This window comes from Odocoileus virginianus, chromosome 1, assembly GCF_023699985.2.
Source record: "Odocoileus virginianus isolate 20LAN1187 ecotype Illinois chromosome 1, Ovbor_1.2, whole genome shotgun sequence".
NCBI lineage: Eukaryota > Metazoa > Chordata > Mammalia > Artiodactyla > Cervidae > Odocoileus > Odocoileus virginianus.
Window position 1 is genome coordinate 13,623,555 of NC_069674.1, and position 26,651 is coordinate 13,650,205.

Sequence of the window (26,651 nt, forward strand, 5' to 3'; positions counted from 1 at the left end):
GGGTTAGGTGTGGAGGGTGGAGTTAGGTGCAGGGAGTGGGGTTAGGTGTGGAGGGTGTGGAGTTAGGTGCAGGTGGGTGGAGTTAGGTGCCGGGGGTGGTGTTAGGTGCTGAGGGTGGGGTTAGGTGCAGGGGGTGGGGTTAGGTGCCGGGGGCCCCTCTTCCAGCGGGGTAACCTGTAATCCGTTCCTACATGTCACCTGGCACAGGAGCTGGGTCCCTATACGTTGGGGTGTCACCTAGGACAGGTGACTCATTCTTTCCTTCCTCCCTTTGCTTAGTCACGTTGGGAGCTGAACCGTCTCGTCTCACTAAGGTGTCCGTCACCTGGGCGAGACTCAAATATTACAATCCAGCTTCTCTTCCTCTGCACCGCTTCCCCAGGTGAAGTAGTTAATGATCCTAAACTCTCACTTCGGTGCATCCGGAGAGCTGCTGAATGATAGAATTCTGGTTTAAAGATAGGACTTTCAAAGTGAAAAATACCGTTTTATGTAGAAGTAACCATCCCTTAGTGTATCTGTTTAGTTATACCTTGGGGGTTTGTTTTTGTTTTTTGGTGGGAGGGGTGGTTAGCACACACTTGTATTGAATATTTTTCACAATATTTCTAACAAGCTTTTCCTCTCTCCCCCTCACCCACCTCTGTTAATTTTTTCAGATCACACACCCAGCTGGCTGCATGTCTCAGTTTATTAAGTTCTTTGGCGAACAGATCCTCATCCTTTGGAAATTTGCCTTACTTCGAAAGCGCATTTTGATATTTTCTCCCCCTCCAGTGGGCGTTGTATGCTATAGAGGTAACTAGAAGCCAAGGTCAGGGACACTGCCCAAAGTCCCTGCGACAGAAACTGCTCCCATCCTTTCCATTGTTGACCAAGGTCAGAGGGATTGATCCGAATCAGGGGCTCACTGATTTGAAGCCCTGGAGGGCTGTGGTTGGATTGATAGCGTAGAATGTGGACTCTGGCAGTAGGAAAGATGGATCGGGTGGCAGATGAGCAGTCTGGAAAGAGACAAGGGCCTGGGTTAAAGCAGAGAGGATGGATTCCAGATATAAAGAGAGAAATCTGGCAGAGGCTGGTGTCAGATTGGGTTGTAAGGTTCTGATGTGTGTGAGGTCAGGGCGGAAGACTCTAGGATGCCGAGGATGATAGGGCCACCAGCTGGGGAACTGAGGAGAAACAGATAGGGAGCGGTGTGATAGAGTCCACTTGGACACTATATGTGTGTGCAGCTCTGAGACCTTCTCGAGGTGGATGCTAGGCAGTAATCTAGTTGGGTCAGGACCTTGGGGGACAGGCTGGGCTGTCTGTGCTGTTACTTGGCGAGAGTGTGAATCAGAAGGGATGTGTCAGCGTGGAAGATGCTGGCCCGGGAGGTGAGCCAGAGGAGGAGGAAGACAGAGGAGGCCGAGGGGCACAGTCAGGAGAAGGGAGGGGACCAGGAGAGGCACGGTTGCTGTGGGCAAGGGTTCTGAGAAGGGGAAGGTCACCATTACCACATCCTAAGCAAGATGTCCCAAGAGGAAGACTGACCCGTGTCTGAACAGAGCACTCTGATGATGCTGGCAGCTCAGAAGGCGGGGGGCAGACTGGGAGGCGGGGACCCCGGGCGCCCTCACCTCCGCTGTCCCGCCAGTGTACTGCTGCTGCTGCCTGGCCAATGTCTCCCTGCCTGGCATCGGGGGCACCGTGCCTGAGTCCAAGCCTTTCTTCTACGTGAACGTGGCCGACATCGAGACCCTGGAGGTAGAGGTGTCTTATGTGGCCTGTGAGTACGGGGCCCGCCCCATCCTGCCTGTGCTTCCCCGGCAACCCTCCGAGGGCCCTGGTTCCCTGTAGGGCCGCCCTGCGGAGGGTCCCCGCCTCCTGAACCCCGGCTCCCGCAGGCACCACGGAGAAGATTTTCGAGGAGAAGCGGGAGCTCTACGACGTCTACGTGGACAACCAGAACGTGAAGACGCACCACGACCACCTGCAGCCCCTGCTGAAGATCAACAGCGCCGACCGGGAGAAGTACCGGCGGCTCAACGAGCAGAGGTGGGGCTGGGGGAGGGCGAAGGGGAGCTGCCCGTCCCCACACCCGAGGGGCTCCGGTCCAGCCCCCCTACCTGCTGCCCCTTCCCTCTGGGCACACTTTTGCCCATCTGCCCAGGGGTCGGGGGTTGACGAAGCTCCCCAGCTATACTGATGGGTAGCAGGCATGCCTGGGCTGACTCCTTTCCGGTGGCCTCTAGAATCTGTGAAGCCCGAGGTAGCACCTTGGTATCACTGGTGACGTAAATGGCTTCATGGCCTCCCCCCAATTGTATGACAATCAGGAAAGGCTGTCCCTCGTCCTCGTTACCCAGGGCCAGGCCCAGCCTGGACTCCAAGCCCTGTGCTTCCGCTTCTCTCCCTGCCTTTGGCCGGGGCAGGGATGCGGGTGTTGCCCTGGGTTTTCAGCCTCCTTCCTGGGAGGTAGTGGCCCATGCAGATGCCCGCCCAGTGACCTAGCCCGGGGCCTGGGCTCCTTGTAGCTGTGCCAGAAGCTGATGGTCGTCTCCTTCCCAACAGGCAGATGCTGTTATACTCCCAGGAGGTGGAAGAAGATTATAACCCTTGCGAAGAGGACCTCTTTGTGCTGTAAGTCAGCCTAGTGGCGGTCATGGGCCTCCCTGAGGCTCCCTTAGCACTTGACGGCTTTAGCCTGGATCCCTCCTGTGTCGGGCTTTGCTGGTGGCTCAGCGGTGAAGAATCCAGTATCCTTGCCTGGGAAATCCCGTGGACAGAGGAGCCCGGCAGGCTCCCGTCCCCGGGCTCACAAAGAGTCAGACACGACTTAGTGACTAAACAACCACCACGTCCTTGTGTTACATGCTGCAGCGCAAGGATGCCCTTCATTGCCCTTAGAGCTGGGTTCCCAGTCAGCCTGAGCCCCGAAATGCTGTCAGGGGGACCCAGAAGGGTTCAAGAGCAGGGAAAGGTTATTAAGGGAAACGGGAGCCCCAGGAGTCGTCTTCCTATTGGTCATGTACACCCAGATGTCCACTGCATACAAGCTGTCTCTCAGGACGCAGGGCCTTGCCATCCATTGCTGCCTTTGAATAGAGCACTTCCTTATATGGAGTATTATGGGATTATCAGAAACTTAACTCTCACATGACATTTCTTCCACCACCAGAGCAGCTGGTGGTTGGGGTCTGAGCCATGGCCTCCTTAAGGCATTGATTTCATTCATAAGTAGCTGTCTGAAATAGTGCCAGGTGATAAGAACAGACGTGTAATTGAACCGGAAACAATTCTGCCAGCCACCTGCTTGGTCTTCCTACTTGGGATGGGGAATAGCTCTTGTAGTTAGAACTGTTTCTGCCTTTGATATTGGCTTTGAGCATCTGCCTGCAATGTAGGAGACCTGAGTTCAATTCCTGGGTCGGGAAGTTCCCCTGGAGAAGGAAATGGCAACCCACTCCAGTATTCTTGCCTGGAGATTCCCATGGACAGAGAAGCCTGGCGGGCTACAGTTCATGGGATCGCAAGAGTCGGACACAACTTAGCGCTATCTTTTGATGTTGCAACAAAGGTGCAGTACTTTGATTCTGATCAAGTGTACTTTCTAATGTGTACCTGCTGTTGAGATGTAAAAGTATCTGAAGCTGAGCAGAAAGCCAGCAGTCTCGTCAAGACTTTTGAATCTCTGTCTATTGAATCTGAAATCCCTGACTGCCCAAAGCTGCTTGGGGCACTGAGCACCTTGCTCTGTGGAATACAGATGAAAAGTCTAGACTGTTACATTATCAGACTATATCTGAATACGGCGCATATATTCATATAGTACTATAAGTCAGTGACACTCAGATATGCTCTGTGCAAATTAAAACAAAAAAAGCCATCAAAGTATTGATTTCTAACATAATTCCACAGTGGTAAGAGAACAGACTGTACGATTTCAATACCTTTAGACCATGAAATTTTTGCACCTTGTTTTATGTCCCTGGATATGTTCCAGTGTCTCCTGGTTTATAGTCTGTGGGAACTTGAAGTGAATTTGTATCCTACTGTCATGTGAAAATTGTGTAAATTTTAATTATGTTGAATTGGTTCTTAGCTTTTCTGGTCTACTATATTCTTGTACTTTTCTGTCTGTTCATTCTAGTCATTTTTGAGAGTTTGATACTGAAACTCCAACTAAAAATATTAATTTATCGGCTTAAAAAAATAGTCGTAATATATAGTAGAACTATATGTAAGTTCCACTTACATATAGTTACATATAGGACCTATATTTAAGTTCCACCATAGTGGAACTTTGTTCTGTGTTTTCTAGGTCTCCTATAAATGTTTATCATACTTTCATAATTTCAAAAAGAAAAAGCCATCTAAGGAACACACAATTATACACAGATGATGGTGCGCTGTGGAGATATCGGTCCGTCTGCCCGGCTCCCCCTTCTCCATCACTGCCTGCCCCCCGGGGCAGGCTTCTGACTCCCCAGTGCCTGCCCCAGTACCTCCGAGCTCCATCTTTTTTGCGTGGTTAGCTCAAGGGCTACAGAGTCATTTTGAGTCAGAGTCCTTCTCTGCATTGGGAAGCCTCACCTCCTGTCACTGGCTTTAATTACCCATCCAGGGCTTTGAAGGCAGATTTCAGTTTCTCACATTAAGTCTTGACCTCAGAACTGCATTATCAGGTTTTTTGCTTTGTTTTGTTTTTTTTAATCTTTCTCTTCCCTTTAGGACTAAGCAGAAAGAGAGGAACACAGTTCATGGGGCCTCTCTCTGCAGCTTTGTTTAAACCTCTAGTAACCTTCCTGTAGATTTCTGGCAGTCAGGCCATCACTCACTCAGAGATTTTGCTAATCATAGAATGGCTTAACACCAGTTCTCTGCTGACCTTAGAGGCACTTGAGTAACTCTTTTAACTTTTATCCTGTTTTCTTCTTTTAAAAGGCTTGTCTGACTCTTGAAACCATTTAAACATATAGCAAGCAAAACAGTATAGTTTCGGTTCCCCTGTGTCGATTACGTAAACTTTTGTGCCTTTTCTGCCCTCCCTTTTCCATGTCTTGTCTTGTGAATGCAGGTTTTTCCTTGAGCAAAACAACCGGATATTTCAGACTTTGTTGGAGGTGTCCGCCAGTCAAGACAAAACTCTGACGGCCGAGCACGCCCGGGGCATGGGTTTAGACCCCCAAGGAGACCGGAGCTTTCTTATGGACTTGCTGGAGGCCTACGGCATTGATGTCATGTTGGTCATTGACAACCCCTGTTGCCCATAGGAAGGATGAGCCGCTATCACTTGGGGACGGCCTGATTTCTGATTGACACAGGAGTATTTATACTTCCAACAAATGTAGTTTTTGCATCTTCTTTCTTCCCTTCTTCCCAAGAGGTAAGATCAGAGCGCCTTGATTTTGAAGGTTGCTGGAAGCTACTGCTTTCCTAGCTGCTGCTGGGTTCAGTCTTGGGAGTTATCAAAGCAGATTCTCTCATCTCCTCGTGATTGACTTGAGGTGAAGGGGGAAGGCCGCCTGTCACCAGGAGCTCTGGACACCCTGGCTGGACTGTTGGGAAAGTCTGTCTGGTCTCTGTCATTTGATGGATCAAGAATGAGACCACAGTCTGTCCAGCGTGGCCTTACATATCCATCTGCCCAAAGCAGAAGCTAGACCAGATGGCCTTCCAAGGTTTTTATCAGTTCTGGGAGTCTTGTCTTGTGATCAAATTTCCTTTCTGGTTTATTAGAGTAAATCTGTGTTTTCTCTGTTCACATAGAGACTTCAGAGTGGGACAAAGGATGTTTTTGTCACCAGGTATGAAGCTTCTCTAGACAGAGGACAGGGAGTGGTGGCTTCTAAGTCAGCTGAAAACTAAAATTGTAAAAATGAAGCCTGGAAACCTTTCCCTAAGTTAACGGTGGCCGCTCCACGTCATAGTTTTGTTTCTCTGAATTCCCTCCTGGGACAGGCTGGCACATTCCTCCAGGCTGATGTCAGCAAGAATGTGTACCAGTTAGAAGCCTTCATAAACAAACTTCTTTTTAGCAGAGACAACATTCCTCGAGCTAGGCAACTGGGACCAGAGAAGCACCAGACTCGTTAGAGGTGGCGTGCCTGCACCAGGGGCGCGGTTGGGAACCCCGTGTGTGAGATGAGTTTCTCTGCTGTGCTCTGGAGTGCTTGGACCTGGGATAGCTCCTGTTGGCCCTGCTTGTTCCGCTTGGCTGGGGTGTTCAGTGGACATCAGCCACGGTGAGACAACCATGGTTTGTTAGAGAAGCCTGCTCCTGTGAGTTGAGTAGAGGTCTTCTGGGCCAGTTCAGGATTTTGACTTGGGGTCCTGGGTTGTTTGTGACAAATAACTTCTTCCCCTTCACTGTTCCTACCTGACTGGATTACTGGAATAGCTGTCTGTGTATCTGTGTCCGGGACCAAGTTCTAGCCAGGCTAGTGTCAGAGAGAAATAACTTTCAAATGGATGGATTGTGTGTCTTGTCTCGAGACTAGCTTTGTAGGGCTTATTGCTTTATTCAAAACCATTCTCACTGCAGCTCCCTGATACAGAATTCAAGATTAAAGAAGTTCACATGTGGAAATGCAGACATTGACTAATCAAGGGTAGTGTCTTTTATGTAAATATATAAATAAGTTTGGGCATTGAAATGTAAACTGTACATTTTTCTTCTCTGTGGGTTTAGCCATCATTTCAGTAATATATTTGTTTACAGAAGAAAAAAAGAATCCGTTTAGAAGCTGAAGCTTCACTGCCTTTTTCCTTGAAGAGTGGCCATTTCCTCTTATTCCTGGAGAAGGAGCAGCCTTTGTAACTTGGGTCAAGTAATGGTTACTCTTAGTATTATTGGAAGGTTCAAGGCTTTCTAAGTTGGGATGGGCAGTCAGAAGTAGGGGTGGGGTAAAAGGAAAGGTCAGGTTCTCTTGGAGGACAGAGGCAGGCCCTCATTCTGTGGAATCAGGGAATTTGTTGGGCAAATACTCTTTGTAAGCCCTTCTGTTCTAGAGGGCTTCTGCATGCGAATGCTTTTATTTCTGTGCGATTGTAACTCCAGGCTTAGACGTGCTGATCTACAGGTAATCAGATGAAAATGAGGTTCCTGTATTTCTCTTTGAATGGCGGGCCCAGGGTTCCTCACCCCTTCTTGTAACTCCATGCACTTCTAGGCAACCATCCATCCGGCATCCCCTGGGCTGCGAGTGGCCCTGGGAGAAGGTGCACCCATGCGGCGGTGCCACATCTGAAGTCGAAAGCAGCCTGTATTCAGCTGACCCCAGAGCAGAACGCCTCTGCTCCCCCGACCCCCCACCTCCCCAACAGAGTCCTTTGAAGAGGATGATACCCTAGCGCTGGTCCTTCCCTGCATCGCCAGCTTCCTGGTGAGGCCAGGAATCTAGCGCAGCGCCCTCTGCTGGGCTGCATAGCACGCTGTTACCCTGTGTTACCTTCGTCACTGACGTCCCCTGACATCCCTGAGACGTGGATGGAGCCTCTAGGAGTTCACCTTTTGGAGGCTCCCTCCCCCGCCCCCCCCCCCCACCTCCACCTTCTTCCCCAATCTCTCCGGTGAGCAGCACGCCAGCATCACTTGCTGCCAGGTCTCTGCAAGGGGAATTTGTTGGCGAGGTACCAGGCAGGGCTCCCTGCACAAGGACAGCAGAAGCTAGGAGCCACCCAGACCTGCTTTTGTGTCACTATGGAAATACTTTCAGAGAAACCATCTGCTTTTGTTTGGAAGTCACTGGAGAATGTCCTTCTCTGTCCTCTGTAGAAACGGGGCTTATTATACTACTACTGTGACCTTCGGGAGCTGGCTGGGAACCTCAGGTGTGGGTTCATTGATTGATGGTGACCTTCTGTCCCTCTCAACTCTCAGACCTCCTCCTCCCACCCCTGTGCCAGCTGGCTTGGTCCTTCTGGGGAACTTTAAGCCTGATCTGACGCCAAGCTGTGCGTGTGTGTGTTCAGTTTAGTCATGTCCAACTCTTTGTGACCCTGTGGCGTGTAGCCCGCTAGGCTCCTGTGTCCATGGTATTTTTCAGGCAAGAATACTGGGGTGGGTTGCCATCCTTCCTCCAGGGGATCTTCCTGACCCAGGGATTGAACCCCTGTCTCTTGAGTCTCCTGCACTGGCAGGTGATTTTTTTACCCGCTGAACCAAGCTGTGAGCCACGCCCTAAGCTGGAAACATTGCTAACTTGAGAAGTGGGGGCCACCGGGTCATCCTTGGATGAAGTTAAAAGAAATTCTAGGTGGTCAGAGTCCTTGTGGGCCTAGAATCCAGGCTTGGAGTTTGCTGATGTCTAGTCGGATATGACAAAGTTCTGACAAAATGGATTTTTTTCACTTGTGCAGACTTGGCAGATGTTACTCTTCAGCCTTTGGGACAATGTCCAGTTGTCCTCTGGGTTAGGACTCTTCTAAAGGAGTCAGAAATGGTAGGGCTTATCTTTCTCCAGACCAGAAAGTATGGGGCAAATAACAGTTCAAAATTGGCTTTGGCTTTTGCTAAGCATGAAGCACCCACCCCTTAGGCCTGGCATAGGTCCCTTCTAAGGTAAGTGCCCATACAGTCCTCAGTAAGTTATGATTGCTGTGGATTAGAAGGCTGCCTCCGTCATTCATCATGGCATTGTGTCTTCCATTTGGCTGGAGAAGGGAAGCTGAATTCATTGATACATTGATAGAAATCATTTAGCCTAGGAATTTGCATTTGTAATTTGTCCCACGTGAAAAAACGGGAAATTTACGTATAGCACAGGGTGCAGATAATTCTCAATACCACATGTGAAGAGTCATTGATCAGTGTAACTACCTGTTTTAGCTAGAAGATAAAGGTAAAGATAAATGAAACCATAGCTGAACCACTTTTTCATTCTGGTGGTTATGAGGGCAAACTTGCTATTTGTCTTAATACACTGAAAATCCTTCAAACAGTAAAAAAGATGAGCTTACTCACCTTTAAACCAAGGCCTTTGGGGAAGCTTTTGCAAAGGGCAGTGATGTGAAGTTTTCGTTAACCTTTTAAAGGCAGTACAACAACCCTCCAGGAAGAAGGGGATCTCAGGAACTTGTTTTTGTTTTGAAATGAAACTACCCAAAGTGGCAAAGAATCCACTTGCATCTCTTGCTAATGCAAGAGACTAAGGGTTTAATCCCTGGGTCGGGAAGAAACCCTGGAGAAGGAAATGGCAACCCACTCTGGTATTGTTGCCTAGAAAATCCCATGGAGGATTTTCCCCAGAGGAGCCTGGTAAGCTACAGTCCATGGGGTTGCAAAGAGTCAGCCCTGACTCTGGACTGCTAAATCAAAGGAAAATAAACCACAGAACCCAGGGAATGAACTGAGGTGCTTTCTCCCATCCCAGGAGGATCATACTCAGAGGTACGGGAAGCAGGGGGTGCTGCTGAATAAGACAGTGTTCAGCTTGACAGTGAACTTGCCTTGGTGTGATGACAGTTCTCAACCAGGCAGGAAAGTTAGTAATATGGGGACCAGTGTGTGTCAAATGGGCTTTCATCTCCCTACTAGGCTCCTGGCTCTGTGCTTGGACTCTGAAAGGACCAGTCCTCGGTCTCTCCTCTGCACTCCTGCGGTACCTGTATGTGGTGCCCTGTGGTGAGGTTCCTGCATGGCTGGGGTCGCCTCAGCAGGCCAGCCCACCCCTCTCATTTCAGGAAAGCCCTTTCGTGATTCAGGTATAGGGGAAGAGGAGCTCAGGGCTCCTTTTTACTCTTAAGTCATGGATGCATTTTTAATATTCCATTTGTATTACTAATATACCTCTGTTCCCAGGAGCTACTGGAGGGCCGAGTGTGGTGGGAAAAGGCTAACTGTGAATTAATGTTTTTCTGATAAGAAGTCGAAGTTTATTTTTATATTGATATGACTATGTGATGTATTAAGGATGCACATGTTGAAATGGAAGGAAATGTCAAAACAATAATCCTGGAAGAAATGGGCATATTGCAATTTGGAAGCAGCTGAGACCCCCCTTTTTTTGTTTTTTATTTAAATGTTCTGGTGAGTGAATAAGGACTGTCCTATGAAATCTAACAGCCTTTTGAGGAGATAAAGTTTACAGTCCTATGGAGGATGACGTACAGTCACCAACCTTAATAAGACTCTTTTATGAAAGCGGGTGAGTGTGATCAGGCTGATTGCTACGCCTCTTAACTGGAGGGAGTCAGAGGTAGTTTTATATCACTTTAGCTCATTTTTTTGGAGCTGGAATACAGGGGCTGTTGGATGAAACTGCACATTTAGAAAGGAAATAATTTTCTAGTACTATACAGAGAACTGATGATGGAGAAGTAAAGCCCTGCTCTCATCTCTTTAGCATTTATTCTAGAAGCTCAGCACTGAATGGGCTTTTAGAGGTAATAGGATCTCAATTCAGGAAATGTATTTAATCACCATAAACAGATGGGTTTGAACCACCTCTCTTTGCTATAGAATGCCTCTTTACACTAACGGTACATCTATTTTGCTAAGGACAGTTGGGGGATGCGGAGGTAGGGTGTAGGGTTTTATGAACTAGCCAGAGATGATCCACAAAATGAAAAATCCACACACAGGTCACTGAGTTATCTGGTTGTCAACATATATCATTGACACTGGAGTGAAAACTCCTTCCTTTATCCAAATCAAAGATTTTCAGTCTAGCCCTCCAAGACCAGTGAGGAAAGCTGTAGATTCTGTGCTTTTGGGAAGACTGGGTAGGAGACTTGAGGGGTATGGGGTAGAGGAAAACAAAACTAACCAACCTCCTTTGTACACCTCAGGCTTGTTGGCTAAAATTTTTTTTTTTTTTAATCGGTCTGACGAGTAAGTCTTTTCTGAAAAACTTGGGAGAAGTTCTGTGTTTTCCAAGTGTAAGATCAGCATAGCCTCCCCGTCGCCTTAAATGTCAAACCCCTATTTTGATTAATATCCCAGTGTAAAAGTCATAGCAATAAGAGAAACGGAATCTAGTTTTGTTTCAAGTCTTTAGCTCCTAGGATGAAATTAGTAAGACAGTTGATACATCTCCCTGAATGTCCTGCATCTGGCTCTGCTGTTCTCTCTCATTGGTCGTAATCATGTAGAAGGCCTAAGGAAAGCTGGGGTTCATTCCAGCGGGTACATGTTTCTTGAACTGATTTTGTTCTGTGCTACAGATAACATCTGTGTATATCATATCTGTATATATCTGAACCAAGCTGTATGCAGAGAGGTTGATATAACTATATTTACAGAAAACTGTTTTTACGATTAAAATTCACATTTTAACAAGAACACGTGTGCTGCACTCCTTCGCCTGGCCCGAGAAAGGTGGTTTGTGATAGGAAGGAGTGGCAGCCACGGGCGTGAGCAGAACGTATGGTGCTGACCTCCCTTAGGGTGACGGCGGAGGACACTGCAGAGGCTGGAGCCTGTCCTCCTCGAGGCTGAGGTCTGGATACACACTCTCCAGGCAAGGGAAACCGAAATTGGGAGTAACCATCCCCATTCTGTCAAAAAAGTCAAGACTGCGTGCTCTCAGGCACATCAGACGACTTCTGGAGGAGGACCCCCACCCAGACCAAGGCCTTTTTGTTTCACATCTTCTTCCAACTAAAGTTTACTTTAAAACATTATATACTGAGATGCACATACACACACACGTCTTATTTTTACCCTTTTGGGCAGTTACTTATTTTAAGGCAGTATAGAGTGAATTCCTAACACTGTTATCTCTCTGTTCTAAGCCAGGTTCCTACCTTCTAAGTGACGCAACCACATATTACCTAGCTCCTTGGGTGGTGAGAACACAGCTGATCAGTCGTGTGTGTAAAGCACTGGTGCATAGTAATTACAACTGTGCATTCACACTGGCTGTGGGGTTAAGAAGACTTTATACTAAGCTATATTTAATATAACACATCTGCTCTGTTTTGAATAGAAATGCTGTTGGTTTTTCAGTGACCTTCGTCTGACATAAGGTTTGTACTAAATAGAAGGTGGGGGGGGGGAGTCAGGTTCTCATTGGACCCCTTTGCATTCAGGTCTGGCTGACTTGGGGGAGTCTGTCATAATTGTGTTAAACATTTTTTACGTGGACCTTATACGGAAGAACAATGGCAAGAAGGCAGTAGATGATAAGGCAACTGTGTTCTCAGTTAAAAGTTTGAATCAAGAAAACAAAATTTGAACTAGAACATATTTACATTTAAAAGTGAATCAAAACACTAATCTGAATTAAATATGCTTCCCCAATCCTATGGTCCATTATTTCTAAATAAACACATGCCTGCTGGTAGTCAAAAGATTCTGTGCTGGTCTTTGCACTCTATTATACAACCAGGACATGCCAGATTCTCTTGGCTCATGTAGAGACTGTATTTTCTCACACCACAGCACCCCTCCCCGGCACATTTGGATCCGTCTGCTTTTTGTTTCATTAGTTTTTGCAAAAGTACAGCTTTTAACGCCACTCTGAAGAACACAGTGGTAAACAGGTAAGCATTATTTTATGGGCTTTTAAAGCTGCTTGTCATGGTCTTTTCGTAGCTGCTTTGTAATCCTTTAAGCATGTGGTCTTCCCTCTCCACAAGGTCCATGGGTGCAAGTATATGCACTGTCCTAAAACTGATCTGCCTGAGAAGTCTGCCAATTCTTCTTCCCCTTTTCCCTTCCTTTTTTTTTTTAAAAAAAAGTGCCTTAGGTCTCATTCACCTTATTGCAGTGCATTGCCCTCTGGAGTATTTGCTATAACAATGTCATACAGTTCTTTGAGTTGCATAACAGAATCTTTCTATCCCATCTGCTTATTTATCTATTTACATCTATAATGTTAAACACTGTCTCAGCTATAAATAGCATGCCTTTGGGAGGAGACAAGATGGCAGTGTAGAAGGGCGTGAGGTCACCTCTTATGGAAACACCGAATCACAACTAACTGCAGAACAACCATCAACAACAGAACACATGCTGGAACCCACAAAAAAGATGTCCTACACCCACAGAGGCCACAATCAAGATAGAATCAAATCCCACATGAACCGGGTGGAGACCTACAAACTGGAAAATAATTATACCGCAGAAGTTTTCCCCCAAGAGTGAATGTTCTGAGCCCCACAAGGGCTCCCCAGCCTGCAGGTCTGGCAACAGGAGGAGGCGGCCCCAGAGAATCCAGCTTTGAAGGCCAGTGGGGTTTGACTGTAAGAATTCCACTCTTGGAGGGTACAGAGTCTCACATACATGAGGATTCAGGGGAAAAAAGCAGCGACCTCATAAGAGATTAGGCCAGACTTAACCTGCTAGGATTGGAGGGTCTCAGGCAGGGGGCAGCTATGGCTCACTGCAGGGACAAGGACACTGGTTGTGATAATTCTAGGGGAACACTTAATTGGTGTGAGCCCTCTTGGATGCCCCCATTTTCTCAACAAGACCTGGCCCCACCCAACAGCCCGTGCTAGGACACCTCAAGCCAACCAGCCAAAGGGCAGGAGCACAGCTCCACTCAGCCACAGACAGCCTGCTCAAAATCCTGAGAAAACAGCTGCCCAATAAAAACAGTCCCTGACATAGCCCTGCCCACCAGAGGGACAAGACCCAGCTCCACCCACCTGTGGGCAAGTACCAGCTTCTCTCACCAGGAAGCCTGCATAAGCCTCTTAGATAGCTGTACCTGGCAGGGGCAAACAGCAGAAGCAAGAACTACAACCCTACAGCCTACAGGATGGGAGCCACAATCACGGAAAGTCAGACAAAATGAGATACCCCAGAAGAACAACGAGGTGAAGTAGAGACTGGCAGTCTACCTGAAAGAGAATTCAGAGTAATGATATAGTAAAGATGAGCCGGGATCTCAGAAGAGGAAGGAGGCACAGATCAGGAAGACACAAGAAATATTTAACAAAGCCTTAGAAAATTTAAACAACAAAGATGAACAATAACTGAAATGAAAAATACACTAGAAGGAATCAATGGCAGAATAAATGAGCTGGAAGACGGAATGGTGGAAATCACTGCCATGGATCAGAATAATGAAGACAAGAATAAGCAGAAGTGAGGACAATTTAAGAGATCTCTGGAACGTTAAATGCAACAACATTCACATTGTAGGGGTCCCATAGGAGAAGAGAAAGGACCCAAGAAAATATTTAAAGATAATAGCTGAAAATTTCCCTAACATGGGAAAGGAAGCAGTCACTCATGTCTAGGAAGCACAGAGTGCCAGGCAGGATAAACCCAAGAAGGAACACGCCAAGACACATAGTAATCAAACTGACAAAAATTAAAGACAGAAAAATGAAAATCAACAAGGGAAATGTAACAACATACAAGGGAATTCCCATAAGGTTAGCAGCTGATTTCTCATCAGAAACTCTTCAGGCCAAAGGGAATGACACAACATATTTAAAGTGATGAGAGGGAACCTACGACCAGGAATACTCTTCTCAGCAAGGCTCTTTATTCAGATTTGACAGAGAAATTGCCTACAGACAAGCAAAAGCTAAGAGAATTCAGCACCACCAAACCAGCTTTGCAACAAATGCCAAAGGAACTTCTCTAGGCAGAAAAGGCCACAACTAGAAACAAGAAAATTACAAATGGAAAAGATTATCAGTAAAGGCAAACACAGTAAAGGTAGGAAATCATCTGTAAATGATTCAAATATTTCAAATATATCAAAACCAGAAATCGTGAGGAGAGCACAAATGCAGGATATTGGAAATGCTTTAGAAATTAAAAGACTACCAACTTAAAATATATTATTTATATACAGACTGCTGTATCAAAACCTCAAGGGAACGGCAAAAGGAAAACCTACAATAGATACCACACACAAAATAAGAAGGAAACCCAACTCAACACTAATGTTAGTCATCAAATCACAAGAGAACAGAACAGGAAGGGAAACCATAAAGTGCAAAGATAACCCATAAACTGGAAGAAAATACTTGCAGATGATGTGAACAACAAGAGATTAAGCTTCAAAATTTATAAACAGCTCATGTGACTCAAAAAATGGGGAGAAGACCTAAAAAATGACATGCAGATGACCAAGAAACACCTGAAAAGATGCTTAACATTGCTAATTATAGAGAAACACAAATCAAAACTGTAATGAGACATCACCTCACACCAGTGATAATGGCCATTATCAAAAAGTCTACAAATAATAAATGCTGAAGAGGGTGTGGAGAAAAGGGAGCCCCCTACACTGTCGATGGGAATGGAAATTGGTATAGTCACTGTGGAGAACAGTGTGGAGGGAGGTTCCTTAAGAAACTAGAGTTATCACATGATCCTACAATCCCATTCTTGGGTGTGTATCTGGAGAAAAACGTGGTTGGAAAGGATACATGCAGCCCAGTGTTCATTGCAGTGCTGTTTACCATAGCCAAGACACGGAAGCAACCTAAATGTCTGTGGACAGATGAATAGGTAAAAGATGTGGTACATACAGTAGATTATTACCCGTTAAAAAGAATGAAATAATACCAGTTGCAGCAACATGGATGACCTAGAGATTATCATATCAAGTGAAATAAGTCAGACAAAGACAAAGATCATATGAAATAACTTAAAATACAAACGAACTTATATACAAAACACATACCCACACACTGAGAGAACATACTTACTGTTACCAGCAAGGTGGGTGGGGAGGATAGAGTAGGAGTTTGGGCTTAACATGTGCACACTGCTCTATTTATCTATTTAAAAATAGATAACCAACAAGGACCTAATGTTGGTTGGGAACTCTGCTCAACACTCAGTAATAACCTAATGGAAAAAGAATTGAAAAAAAAAAAAACATACACATATATGCATAACTGAATCACTGTTATACACCTGAAAAAACTCTCTAATCAACAATACTACTATATAAAATAAAAAAACAAAAACTTGAATTAAACTGAAAAAACAAAGGTGTTTTTCAATAAATCAACTCAGGATAAAGAGTATTCTAATAAAATGTTAATTTTTAATTTTCAAAAATTTATAATATCAGTTGCATTTCAATAATTTATAACATTTATTCTCTTGTGAGTTAATTGACACGAACTAAAAAAAGTTATTTCCATTTATATTTTTTGTTGGCAAGATGATAGTTCCAATAAAAAAAGTTTCAAGCATAAAAACATTACATTATGATAGCATTCTTTGCAGAAAGGGGTATGGAAATACACATTAAGAAAAATCGGCATTTTTCAATGACTAAACAACTTACTAGTTTATTTTTGTAAATGGATGATGAGTGTCAAACTGTTATGTATCTCAATTACACTGAAAATGTTCAAAAGAGTAATGTAACAGTTTTATTTTAAAATATCAATATTTACATGACACTAGAAAGTATGTACTTTGGCAACTAACTTCCCATGAAAAATTTTGGCTGTCAACTTAAAACTGCGAAGGGTTACATGATTTTTCAAAATACTTTTAGGACGTACATGACCAGAATAACTATGTGTGTGGACCACTGCTTTACAGGACCGTCCCATTCAGGTCGGGGGACCTTTCCTAGTAGAACCACTTGGGCAGGGTGGCCGCCTTTTAAAACGTGCAGGTTCCTGGGCTCCGCCCTCCAGACCCAGTTACTAGATTCGGGATGGGCCCCAACTAAGTCAATTTCAACATGCACCCTAGGTGGTTCTCGTGCAAACCGACATTTCAGAAGCAGGACTGCAGGGTGGAGGGGTGGGGAAAGAGTATTTGACAGTATTTCAGCCATGGCTGAAGAGGGACACACGTCCCCCTACACTTTTTCCTTGGGCTGAGTCGGAGCTCACCAAGTCGCAGCACCCGTGGAAGGGCCTGGGAGCGGGCGGAGTGGCGGGAAAGCAGGTGGCTTGCTTCCCAGGAAGACCCAGGGCGGCCGCGGGACCCAGCGCAGAGGAGGATCCTGCTCCCCACCAGGGGGCGCTGTCGAGGTCGAGCCCGTCTCCGGCCACTGCGGGTAGGGATTTCCTGGAACTAGTCTTAGGAAAAGCGGTCTTCAGGAGGGACCGGGCCATCATCACAGCGGAGTCGAGCATGCGCTGCTGGGAAGCTGGCTGCAAAGCTGGGAAGCACAGAGGGGACGGGGGTGGGGGGAGGAGGGGGGGCTACTTGCCGTGAACCGGCCCTTGGGGTCCTCTGACGACACTGCGCGGGACAGGGGAGGCCTCGGTTCCCTTTTGGTCCCGGGGTGGCTAAAGTGCAGTCTCGGGCGCCCACCTGCCGCCCGCTCACTCGGCCGGGCGCTGCAGCAGCTGCTCCCTCCTGCGAGGGTCACAGAAGAACTGCAGTTTCCTGGGGAGCAGCTTCACCTCCACGGGCATCGCTTCATACTCCTCACTGTCGATGCTGAAGGCGCCCCCGGTGCCCTGCAGGGGGAGAAGACTCAGAACAGCTCGCGCCCACAGCTGGCTGGGATTCGTCACACTCTGAGCATCCGGGCAGGTTGTTAGGGAAAACCACACCCTCTCTGAGGATTTAGCTTCATGTTCTTTAAAAAGAGATTTCTGTGCCTGTGTCAGACACAGGGCTGGTTATGGAAATAGGGGGGCTTCCCTCATAGCTTGGTTGGTAAAGAACCTGCCTGCAATGCAGGAGACCTGGATTCAGTCCCTGGGTTGGGAAGATCCCCTGGAGAACAGAAAGCCTTCCCACTCCAGTATTCTGGCCTGGAGAATTCCATGGGCTGAAGAGTCCATGGGGTCGCAGAAAGTTGGACGTGATTGAGTGACTTCCACTTCAGCACCATGAAAAAGGTTTAAGTGGACTCTGCCTCCTCCCAGAGTATTTTGGGATTTGTGAAACAAGGTTATCATTTTCAAATGCTTATTGAAAGACAGGGTCCTGTCATATCTTTAAGGAATTCACGTAAGATGTGTATGTCCTTCTCGGCCCTAATCTTGCCCAAATGAAAAGTGAACGACACAGCCAGTTCTCTTAGGAAAGCCATTACAGCCACTCGATTATTTTCATGGTTGTTCTTTAGGACTTACTTACCTTTATACCTAAGGTATAGCACCACTAATATTACAAATTCTAGAAAACCCTTCCATAACTCATGCATTTAAGTCAACATTTGCTGTGTTGAAACTATGGTACCATCCACTGTGGGGACACCTTCTATTTTACCTACAGTCCTTTTTGACCACCTTAGTTTAACAGTCAAGTCTTCAGAGGCCATCTGTAGTTAACTTTTTTCCCCCACTTATAGGTTATTCCACATAGCTTGGCATTTCCCAGTACAGAAAAATCTACTGCCATCCTGAAAACGCTTCCAGATCATTTTTAAAAAACGTGAAGCTAGAATTCACTATGAACATTTGCAAACTGGAGAATTCTGTGGGTTGTTATAGTAACCATTCGCATAATTTACATTCAGAAAAATAAAAGTTCAGGAGACTGAAGGATCACTTTACAGAACCTTGGCCTGACAACACTGGAAGTCTTCAGGAGCCAAACTCTAAACCTGTGACTCAGAAGGGGCTTTTCTGCCATCTTTTTGGATCTCCCTTAATATAACCCAGAGCCCGGCACAGCACTCAGCATGTGTGAGGTACCTAAGGAAGGGTCTGTTAATAGGAAAGAGGGAGAAAAAGAGCAGAAAGGAAGACCACAGAGAGAAGACCCCCAGCTGTGGGGCAGCTCAGCTCACCTCTGGAAGAAGCAACGTGCAGCGGCTGGCTTGGAGACACTCGGTGCCCTCAACACGCAGCTCGGGATCTCTCACCTTTTTACTTCTGTTGGTACAGGAAAAAGCAACCTTGGAAACCAGTGCTGGCAACTGCATTCAACTGCCAGAACAAAGCAAGTTCTGCGTGTCTTTGGGTAAAATCAAATACATGGACTCACAGTCTCTTGAACCATGGGGGTTCTGTGAATAATTTTTCCCCCAGTGCTTCTTGCTTAGTGTTGAGATACAGTCCAGATTGAGAAGGCTTATTTACTGAACAGAACTGTGCATGAAGACTGATTTTTCTCTCAACTGATCTTTAAGTAGTTCCATGTATACCTAATTCTTGGGCTATTTAAAAATCCCAAGTTTAAAAATTGGAATGAAATGAAATACTTTAGAAAAAAGTACTAAACTTTTGATATTTGGTACTTCTTGTGAGTCTGTTACTTGAAAGAGAATTATTTTGTATTCTGATTTAAACTAGATGGATTTATATGAACAACCAACCTTAGCAGCTTTTGTATGATTCTCCGTATTGATATAAACAGTCTACTTAGAATACTGCAGCTTGACCTGACTACATGGCTTTGGAATAAAACTATTAGCCTCTCTCTACACACACACACACACACACACACACCCCTACCCACCCCCCTCCCCTGTATATACACCCTGCAGCTAGTCAGAGTCACTGGGAAATGGGTAAAAGCTAATCTATAAAAATCAGTCCATCTTCATCACTAATCACTGGAGAAGGGATAGGCTACCCACTCCAGTATTCTTGGGCTTTCCTGGTGGCTCAGCTGATAAAGAATCCACCTGCAATGCGGGAGATCTGGGTTCAAACCCTGGGTTGGGAAGATCCCCTGGAGAAGGGAAAGGCTATCCACTCCAGTATTCTGGCCTGGAGAATTCCATGGACTGTACAGTAATTCCATGGACTATATAGTCCAAGGGGTTGCAAAGAGTCGGACATGACTGAGTGACTTTCACATCACTTATCATTAATTAACAATAGTAATTCTTTTGATGAAACATCATCGGTTTTCTAAAGCAACTTTTCAGTGTTCTAATCAGATACTCAGAGGAAGCAGACACGGCTTGATTTCACTTCCTGTAGAGACCAAAAGGAAACCATGTTATTGCTGCTGCTGCAGATGATGACAGCAACCATGTGCACCATAATGACTTTGTCTAATTTAAGCAACATGATCAGTTTTTCTTTCTGGTTTTGGATGTCAGCATTATAAAGGAGATTCGAATATAGCTGGTCCCACAGGCTTGTGGGACACTGTGTAGCTTCTGGACCCTTCCTAGGAGAAGAAAGACTTTTTCCCTTTCTCCCTTTTACTATAGTTACAGCAAGTGAATCAAAGGCTGCAGAAGCAGCTATTCAGCATCTGAAGAATTGGTACCCAAGGCGAGAACAACACAAACTGAGCAAAGACATTGTGCGCCCGTGCTGGCAGAGAATGAGGTAGTCATGGAGACCCGGCCGCTGCAGCAGCAATGTCTAATCCTTACGTGGGCGCGAGAGGGAGCTCCGAGACAGAGTTCAGAAAAAATGGAGCAGATTCCAGTTGGCATGGTAACACACAGCCTTCTCAGTTGCTCTGAAGTCTGGCGGAAGGCCGAGAGCATCCTTAACCAATAAAACTCTGGCAGAGGTATGGCTTAACAAATCAGACAGGACTTGGGAGGGTCTTTTGTAGTGGAAAAGGGAAAAAAGTCTGGAAGATGTCCAAGGTACTCAATACCTTTTCATTAATGACCTGGGAAAAGGCAAGGTGAGCTGACGAATGGTAACCAGTGCTGTGAAGTACTTCATGCTTATAAAGACTTTGCCCACACAGTCCCTCATATGAGACTCAAAAATAACCCTGAGAGAGAGAGGCAATTATGTTATTCCACTCCAGGATCCAGGGAAAGTAAAGGATCATGAGGCCAGTGAGTGGCAAAGTCAAGATTTGTATCCAGTAGTTCTGACCCTGAGGCCAAAATTCTGGGCAGGATACCATGCTACACTGATTCCTGTCATTTCAGTCAAAAGACCAAGTCAGCTCCCAAACTCCGATCTTCCCAAAATGCAAGCGGAAGGCCAAACTAGGAGACGTGCACTACGCACGCCAACCCAAAAAACAAAAGGGTGCTACAGTTGCCAAACCACACAAGTCTTCAGTGAGATCTCTGCTTTGGACTTTGTGGGCGCTCGGATTGGTAAAGTCTGAGAATACAAACCACTTAAAGCCTCACGCCTACAAACCCCAGTCCACTTACCCTAGAGTGATGAAGTCCCCTTTGCTGACGGTGTTGGGTTCCATGCAGATGTTCATAAAGTCCTCTTTGCTCTGAAAAGTTAGGAAAACTAACATTAATGCTCTGAATTTTGGCCTATGGACCCTGTTGCCCTCTTAGCCTTGGAGGGTTATGGTTGGAGCTGTGTATTACAGAAGGGACTTGACTTTCAATGACTTAATCCTGAGTATATTTTCAGTCCTTCTTCTTTCTTTTCACATTAAGACCTTTACTGAAGCATAATTTATATACCATAAAATTCATCTCCATTGCTTTTTTTTTTTACTACATACATAAACTAGGTAAAAACTCGGGTTTAGAGGTTGGTCAAGTTCTGTCACTTGCTGATAATCACAGTTGTTACAGTCTCGAGGGCCCTCTCCCTGTAAGCCTCTCCCCCAGCAAGTCTCCATCTTCACTGCATGTCAGCATCACACCACACCAGCTTGATCAGCTTCTTGGTGTGAAGTATCTGGATTTTTTTTTTTTTTAACTCTCTGTATGCAGACTTAGTGAGTGACCAGAGTTGAAGAGCAGCAATCCATTTATGCCATGGAATGGAAATGTTTTTAATGCAAAAGTTGTGGGTTCGAGCCCTGGGTTGGGAAGATCCCTTGAAGGAGGAAATGCAACCCTCTCCAGTATTCTTGCCTGGGAAATCCAATGGACAGAGGAGCCTGGCGGGCTACAGTCCAAGGGATCGCAAAAAGAGTGGGACATGACTCAGTTACTAAACAACAACAAATGTTTTTAAAATGCTGCATTCCCAACCACAGAATGTTCTGGAAGAACTAAGCTACAAGGAAGTGGCATAAAAAAACAGACTTGGTTCTTTGGCCACCACTGAAATTTACTACCAGTTGGTAGCGAGCAATACAATCTGGCCCTCTATAAATCAATCCCAATCCTTCTGGGTCTGCTTCAAATAGAATTTCGTTCTTTTTGGAAAGGTTCAAAATTCATAGCCGCAGGGTCTTCCCCAGGCCTCTGCAAGCTGTCAGCCTTTGCCCAAGATTAAAGGGCTCAACCAAAGCACAACTTTACATCTCAACCAGGAATTACAAAATACAGAGGGATAACTCTGCTCTAAGGTCACCTCTTACTAAACGACTTATTGTCATCTTTGTACCATGAACTTTTGTAAGTGTTAGGGTCCCCTCAATGAACCAGAAACGCGAATATTTCTGCCTACAAAGAACTTACATTCTACCAGAGAAAGCGGAAGGGATGAGCAAAACACAACCATAATAAAGTAATAAATGATCACGTATATTAGAAGTATGCTAGAGTATATCAGTATAAAAATAGCAAGCTGGAGAGTATGTATATTAGCATAAATGGTATAGAGTATATCAGAAATATTATAAGTATGTTATAAAAGAGATAAAAGGTGATGTTGGTGGCATTTTTAAAGAGGAGCCCAGGTATGCCTCATTGACGAGGTAACCTCTAGGCAGACACCTGAAGAAGGTGCAGGAGCTGTGGAAACCCAGGGCAGTCTTCAAGAACTGTCACCAAGGTGGCTGTTAAGTTCAGACTCGGCCCCATTCTCAGAGCTTGTAGTTCAATAGATCTGGGGTGGGCCTCAAGAATCTTCATTGTGAAAAGGTCCCAAGCGATGCCACTGCTGCTGATCTAAGGCCCACACTTTGAGAACCACTGGTCTAGGGATGCGCAATCCACACAAAGGACACTGGCAGGGCCGGGGCCTTCGGTGGGAGCAGGTCTGACAACATGGAGCTGGCATGGCTGGAGCAGAGTGGGAAAAGGAGACAAGAGGAGGCTAAACCAGAGAGCATGGACGCTGGACCACCCTCCAGGGAAGCTGGCCGTTAGACTGGGCGAAGCAAAAAGCCACCAGAAGGTCTTAAGCATAGAAAGATGATGTGCTTTTTCTTAAAGGCTCTCCTGGCTACTGTGTTTAGAGGAGCAGGAAAGGTGCAGGGAGACCACTTAGGAACCTATTGTGATAACTGGGCTAAAATACGACCCTGGCTTGGAACAGCTGGCAGCGGAGGCTGTGACGTGCTGGCAATACTCATGAACAGAAGGTGCAGCCACTAGGATTTGCTCGGAGGTTTCAGGTGTGGACACGGAGTATCCAAAATGTTTGGCCTGAACAACTAAAAGAATGGAATTACAATCAGCTGCGCTGGAGGAAGAGTGAGAATAAGGCAGTTTTCAAGGGGTGGGAGGGAAGATCAGGAGCTCAGGACATGTCAAGACTGAAATGTATATTAGACATCAAAAGGGGTAAGTGGATATCTATACGAGTCTAGGATTTGACTTTTGTAAAGCGTGCAAGTGTGGAAATCAATGTATTGTAATACGACAGACTCAGTGAGAAAGCCTTATCTCAGTAGTGGCTGAAAAGGTACTTGATAAAATTATATAACCACTCGTGATAAGAACTCTTGGCAAACTAGGATAGGAATGGAAGATTCCTAAGATTAACTTCCTTAATCTGATAAAGGCTATCTATTAAAAAAAACACACAAACAAACATCAAATTCAAGAATGAAGCAGTAAAGCCTTTTTCTCTAAATCAGGAATGAGACAAGGACTCCTGCCAATACTTCTTCTGTTCAACCTAGTACTGAGGTCCTAGCCAATGTGATAAGGCAAAAGGTTATAAGGGTAAGTATTTGAAAGGAAAAAAATCATATCAACTGCACCATTTGCAGTTGGTATGACTGAATCTATTGAAAATCTAAAGGAATCCATAAACATGATAAGAATTGTAGGTTGCTGGTACAGCATCAATATAAAAAAATCAATTACATGACCATCTACTAAATCAGTTAAAAAATGACATTTTAAAAGACACTATTTACAACAACGTCAAAAATTAAGATAACCAGGAATCTACTCAGCAAGACAAAATGTTAAAGAAAGCTATAAAACTTTACTGAAAGACATTAAAAGCCTAAATAAATGAAGAGATATGCCATGTTTATATGACAGAAGAGTCAATGTTGTAGAAAATGTCATTTCTCCTCAAATTGATCTACAGGTTCAATGGAATCCTGATCGATTTTATAACAGATATTTATGTAGAACTTAAACATTCCAAGAGATTTATTGAAGTCAAAGAGCCAAGAATAGCCAAGAAACCCTTTAAGAAGAAAAACAGAGGGACTTACTCTAAAACTAATAATTAAGACAAGCAAATACTAGTACAAATATAGAAAAATAAAGCAACAGAGTAGACTTAGGAACATCCCCATGTATACAAATTCTTGATGTATGACAGGTTTACTGCAGATCAGTGAGAGGGGCGTAGGGATGGGGCACATTTCAATAAATGATGCTTGGACAACTGGCTTTCTATATGGAAGAAAGATAAAATTAGAGCTTCACCCTCTATCATTCACAAAATTCAATTAGAGGTGGGAGTATTTCTTTTTAACATATATATGAAATCTTTTGATGCAAATCATATTAACCTGGTTTTTCATTTAAATATACAACGAACATCTTTCCATGTCGGTAGAGAACATCATGTACCAAAATCTGTTGTAGTAGGAAGTAGTAACCCACTTCAGTATTCAAACTCCATGGACAGGGGAGCCTGGCAGGTACAATTTTTGGGGTTGCGCAGAGTTGGACATGACTGAGCAACTAAACACATCAAAATCTATTTAATCAGTTGCCTGATTAGTTTGTTTCATGTATTTTGCCATGATAAATACAGTGAACATAGCTCTACAAGAGATCCTAATTTTCAAACATTCCACACCCCTAAAGCTTCTTTCAGACTCTGAATGGACTTTTTTTTTAAATGATAAATGAACATTTTGAGCTATTACATGGCAGCTTCATTGTCTTTGAATATTTTATTGCATTCGCTTTTATTTTTACAAAGAGGTTTTGGAATAAAAGAAAATGAATGCGCTGCTGCCAGTGATAAGCAGCACAGGATCATATACTTTTGTAATTGGCACAAAGATAAAAAGCTTTCAGCATTCTGAATGCAGCTAATCTCGAGCCACAATCACCTAGTTGCTGAACTCAATCCATTCACTGGTATTCAATCATCAGAGCAAAGAACAAGGTTAAAGAACATGAACAAAACACTGGAAATACATATCATCAGAGACTGGGTATAAAGGAAATGCATAATTAGAAATCTTATCTTTCTTTTTAACAGAGTATTTTTTAACCTTAATACATTCACTTTCACCAACATTTCCAGAATCCCATTATGTAAGAAATAAGGGATTGTCTTCATATATCATCTGATTATTTTTGATGGATAAATTTTTAGAAATATGCTTAACAGGGCCAGTGGTATGCTTGGATTTCAGATGCTTCATATATGCTGCCACAATGCCATGGAGAAAGGGTGTTCCAAGCTCTCTCCCCTCCAGTAATACCTGACAGCCCATTTCCCCACCCACACTGAACAACAGCATGCTTTTTAATTTACAGCCATTCCACTGCAATGATGTAATTAGCCTCCAACTAATAAAAATAAATGGGAAAAAAAATAATTTACAGCCATTCAAATTTATTTTTTTAATTTGTATTTCTTTGATATTAAGTATTTTTTTCTTTACCTATGAAATTAAGACAGACATTATACCCACCTGATAGTATAGTTATGAGGATTACATGTGATGACACTATGTAAAATTCTTAGGACAGTGCTTATCATGTAGTAAATACCAGTGATTTTTTTTTTTTCATGTTTACTTCCTTTGTGAATTTCTGTTTTTGTCCTCTGCCTGTTGTTTATATGAATCCTTTGCCCATCTCTTATTGACTATCCTAACAGTTTTACTATAAAGGAAAGCTATTAACTCTGCATCTATCACATCCTAATATTTTCCCCAATTTTCATTAAAATTTTTATTTCTTTTGTATTAGAAGTATGCAAATGCATCAATGTGATTTTTGCCTCAGGTGCCAGGTTTAGTCTTGTCCTCCCAAGTTTATGTTGATAATCACTTAAGATTTCACTCCAGTACTTTCATAGTTTTTTTTTTTTTTTTACATTTAACCTTTTAATCCAACTGGAATCAATTTAGAAGGTGAAAAGAGCTATGTGATCCAAATGTTGTACAAAGACATGCACTAGTTTTACATTTAGAAAGTCACCCAACACTCTGCATATTAATACTGGAATCAAACTTCCCATTGCACTTCTCTCCCTTACTCACCATACTACATTCATACGTTCAATTCCATGTGCCAATTTTCAGACTGACCAGGTCAATTGTGAACATACTACTATGATTTACTTAAAAGCTAAACAAAGTATTGGTCCATAGTTAAGAATAACTTTCCTGATGGCATCTTCATTAACATAAACTACTGAGGTTTCCTCTAGACCAGGGGTCAGTAAACCTTTACTGTGGATGAGCAGAGAGTAAATGTTTTAGGCTTTGGGGGCCATTCAGTCTCTGTCACAATGACTCAGCTCTGCCACTGCCGCCCAAGCATGGCCACAAACAACACGGACACTGATGAACACAGCTCTGTTCCAGTGAAACTTTACTTACGGATGTTGAAACTTGAGTTCCGTATACTTTTCACCTATCACAAAATATCATTCCTTTTTTGACTTTATTCTAACCATTTAAAAACTTAAAATCAATTCCTGGCTTGCAGGCTGTAGTAAAACAGGTAGCAGACCAGTTTGCTAACCTCTGATTTATTTCAGAATATTTTTTAGCGTTATTGTCTATATCAGCACTCTCCAGGAGAACTCTCTGC

At 44.4% G+C, this 26,651-nt stretch overlaps 2 protein-coding genes across 6 annotated transcripts in view; one reads left to right on the forward strand and one right to left on the reverse strand.

Annotated features, from left to right (window-relative positions):
- Window positions 1-13,829, forward strand: part of DENND11 (DENN domain containing 11) — a 53,190-nt gene extending 39,361 nt beyond the window's left edge. For all 4 annotated transcript variants that reach the window (XM_070464757.1, XM_070464709.1, XM_070464724.1 and 1 more), the window contains 5 exons: window positions 660-798; window positions 1,640-1,771; window positions 1,890-2,040; window positions 2,557-2,625; window positions 5,063-13,829. In XM_070464757.1, the coding sequence (XP_070320858.1) occupies window positions 660-798; window positions 1,640-1,771; window positions 1,890-2,040; window positions 2,557-2,625; window positions 5,063-5,258 (687 nt within the window). In that variant the 3' untranslated portion in view covers window positions 5,259-13,829. The remainder of the gene's footprint in view (window positions 1-659; window positions 799-1,639; window positions 1,772-1,889; window positions 2,041-2,556; window positions 2,626-5,062) is intronic.
- Window positions 13,830-15,977: 2,148 nt separating this feature from the next.
- The window catches only part of AGK (acylglycerol kinase), an 88,550-nt gene continuing 77,876 nt past the window's right edge, over window positions 15,978-26,651 (reverse strand). Inside the window, exons 14-17 of one of the 2 annotated variants that reach the window (XM_070464780.1) lie at window positions 20,916-20,986; window positions 18,618-18,702; window positions 17,186-17,334; window positions 15,978-17,030 (exon numbers count right to left, since the gene is read on the reverse strand). In XM_070464780.1, the coding sequence (XP_070320881.1) occupies window positions 17,197-17,334; window positions 18,618-18,702; window positions 20,916-20,986 (294 nt within the window). In that variant the 3' untranslated portion in view covers window positions 15,978-17,030; window positions 17,186-17,196. Of the gene's footprint in view, window positions 17,335-18,617; window positions 18,703-20,915; window positions 20,987-26,651 lie in introns of both variants that reach the window. The other variant, XM_020894846.2, reaches the window with a different exon arrangement.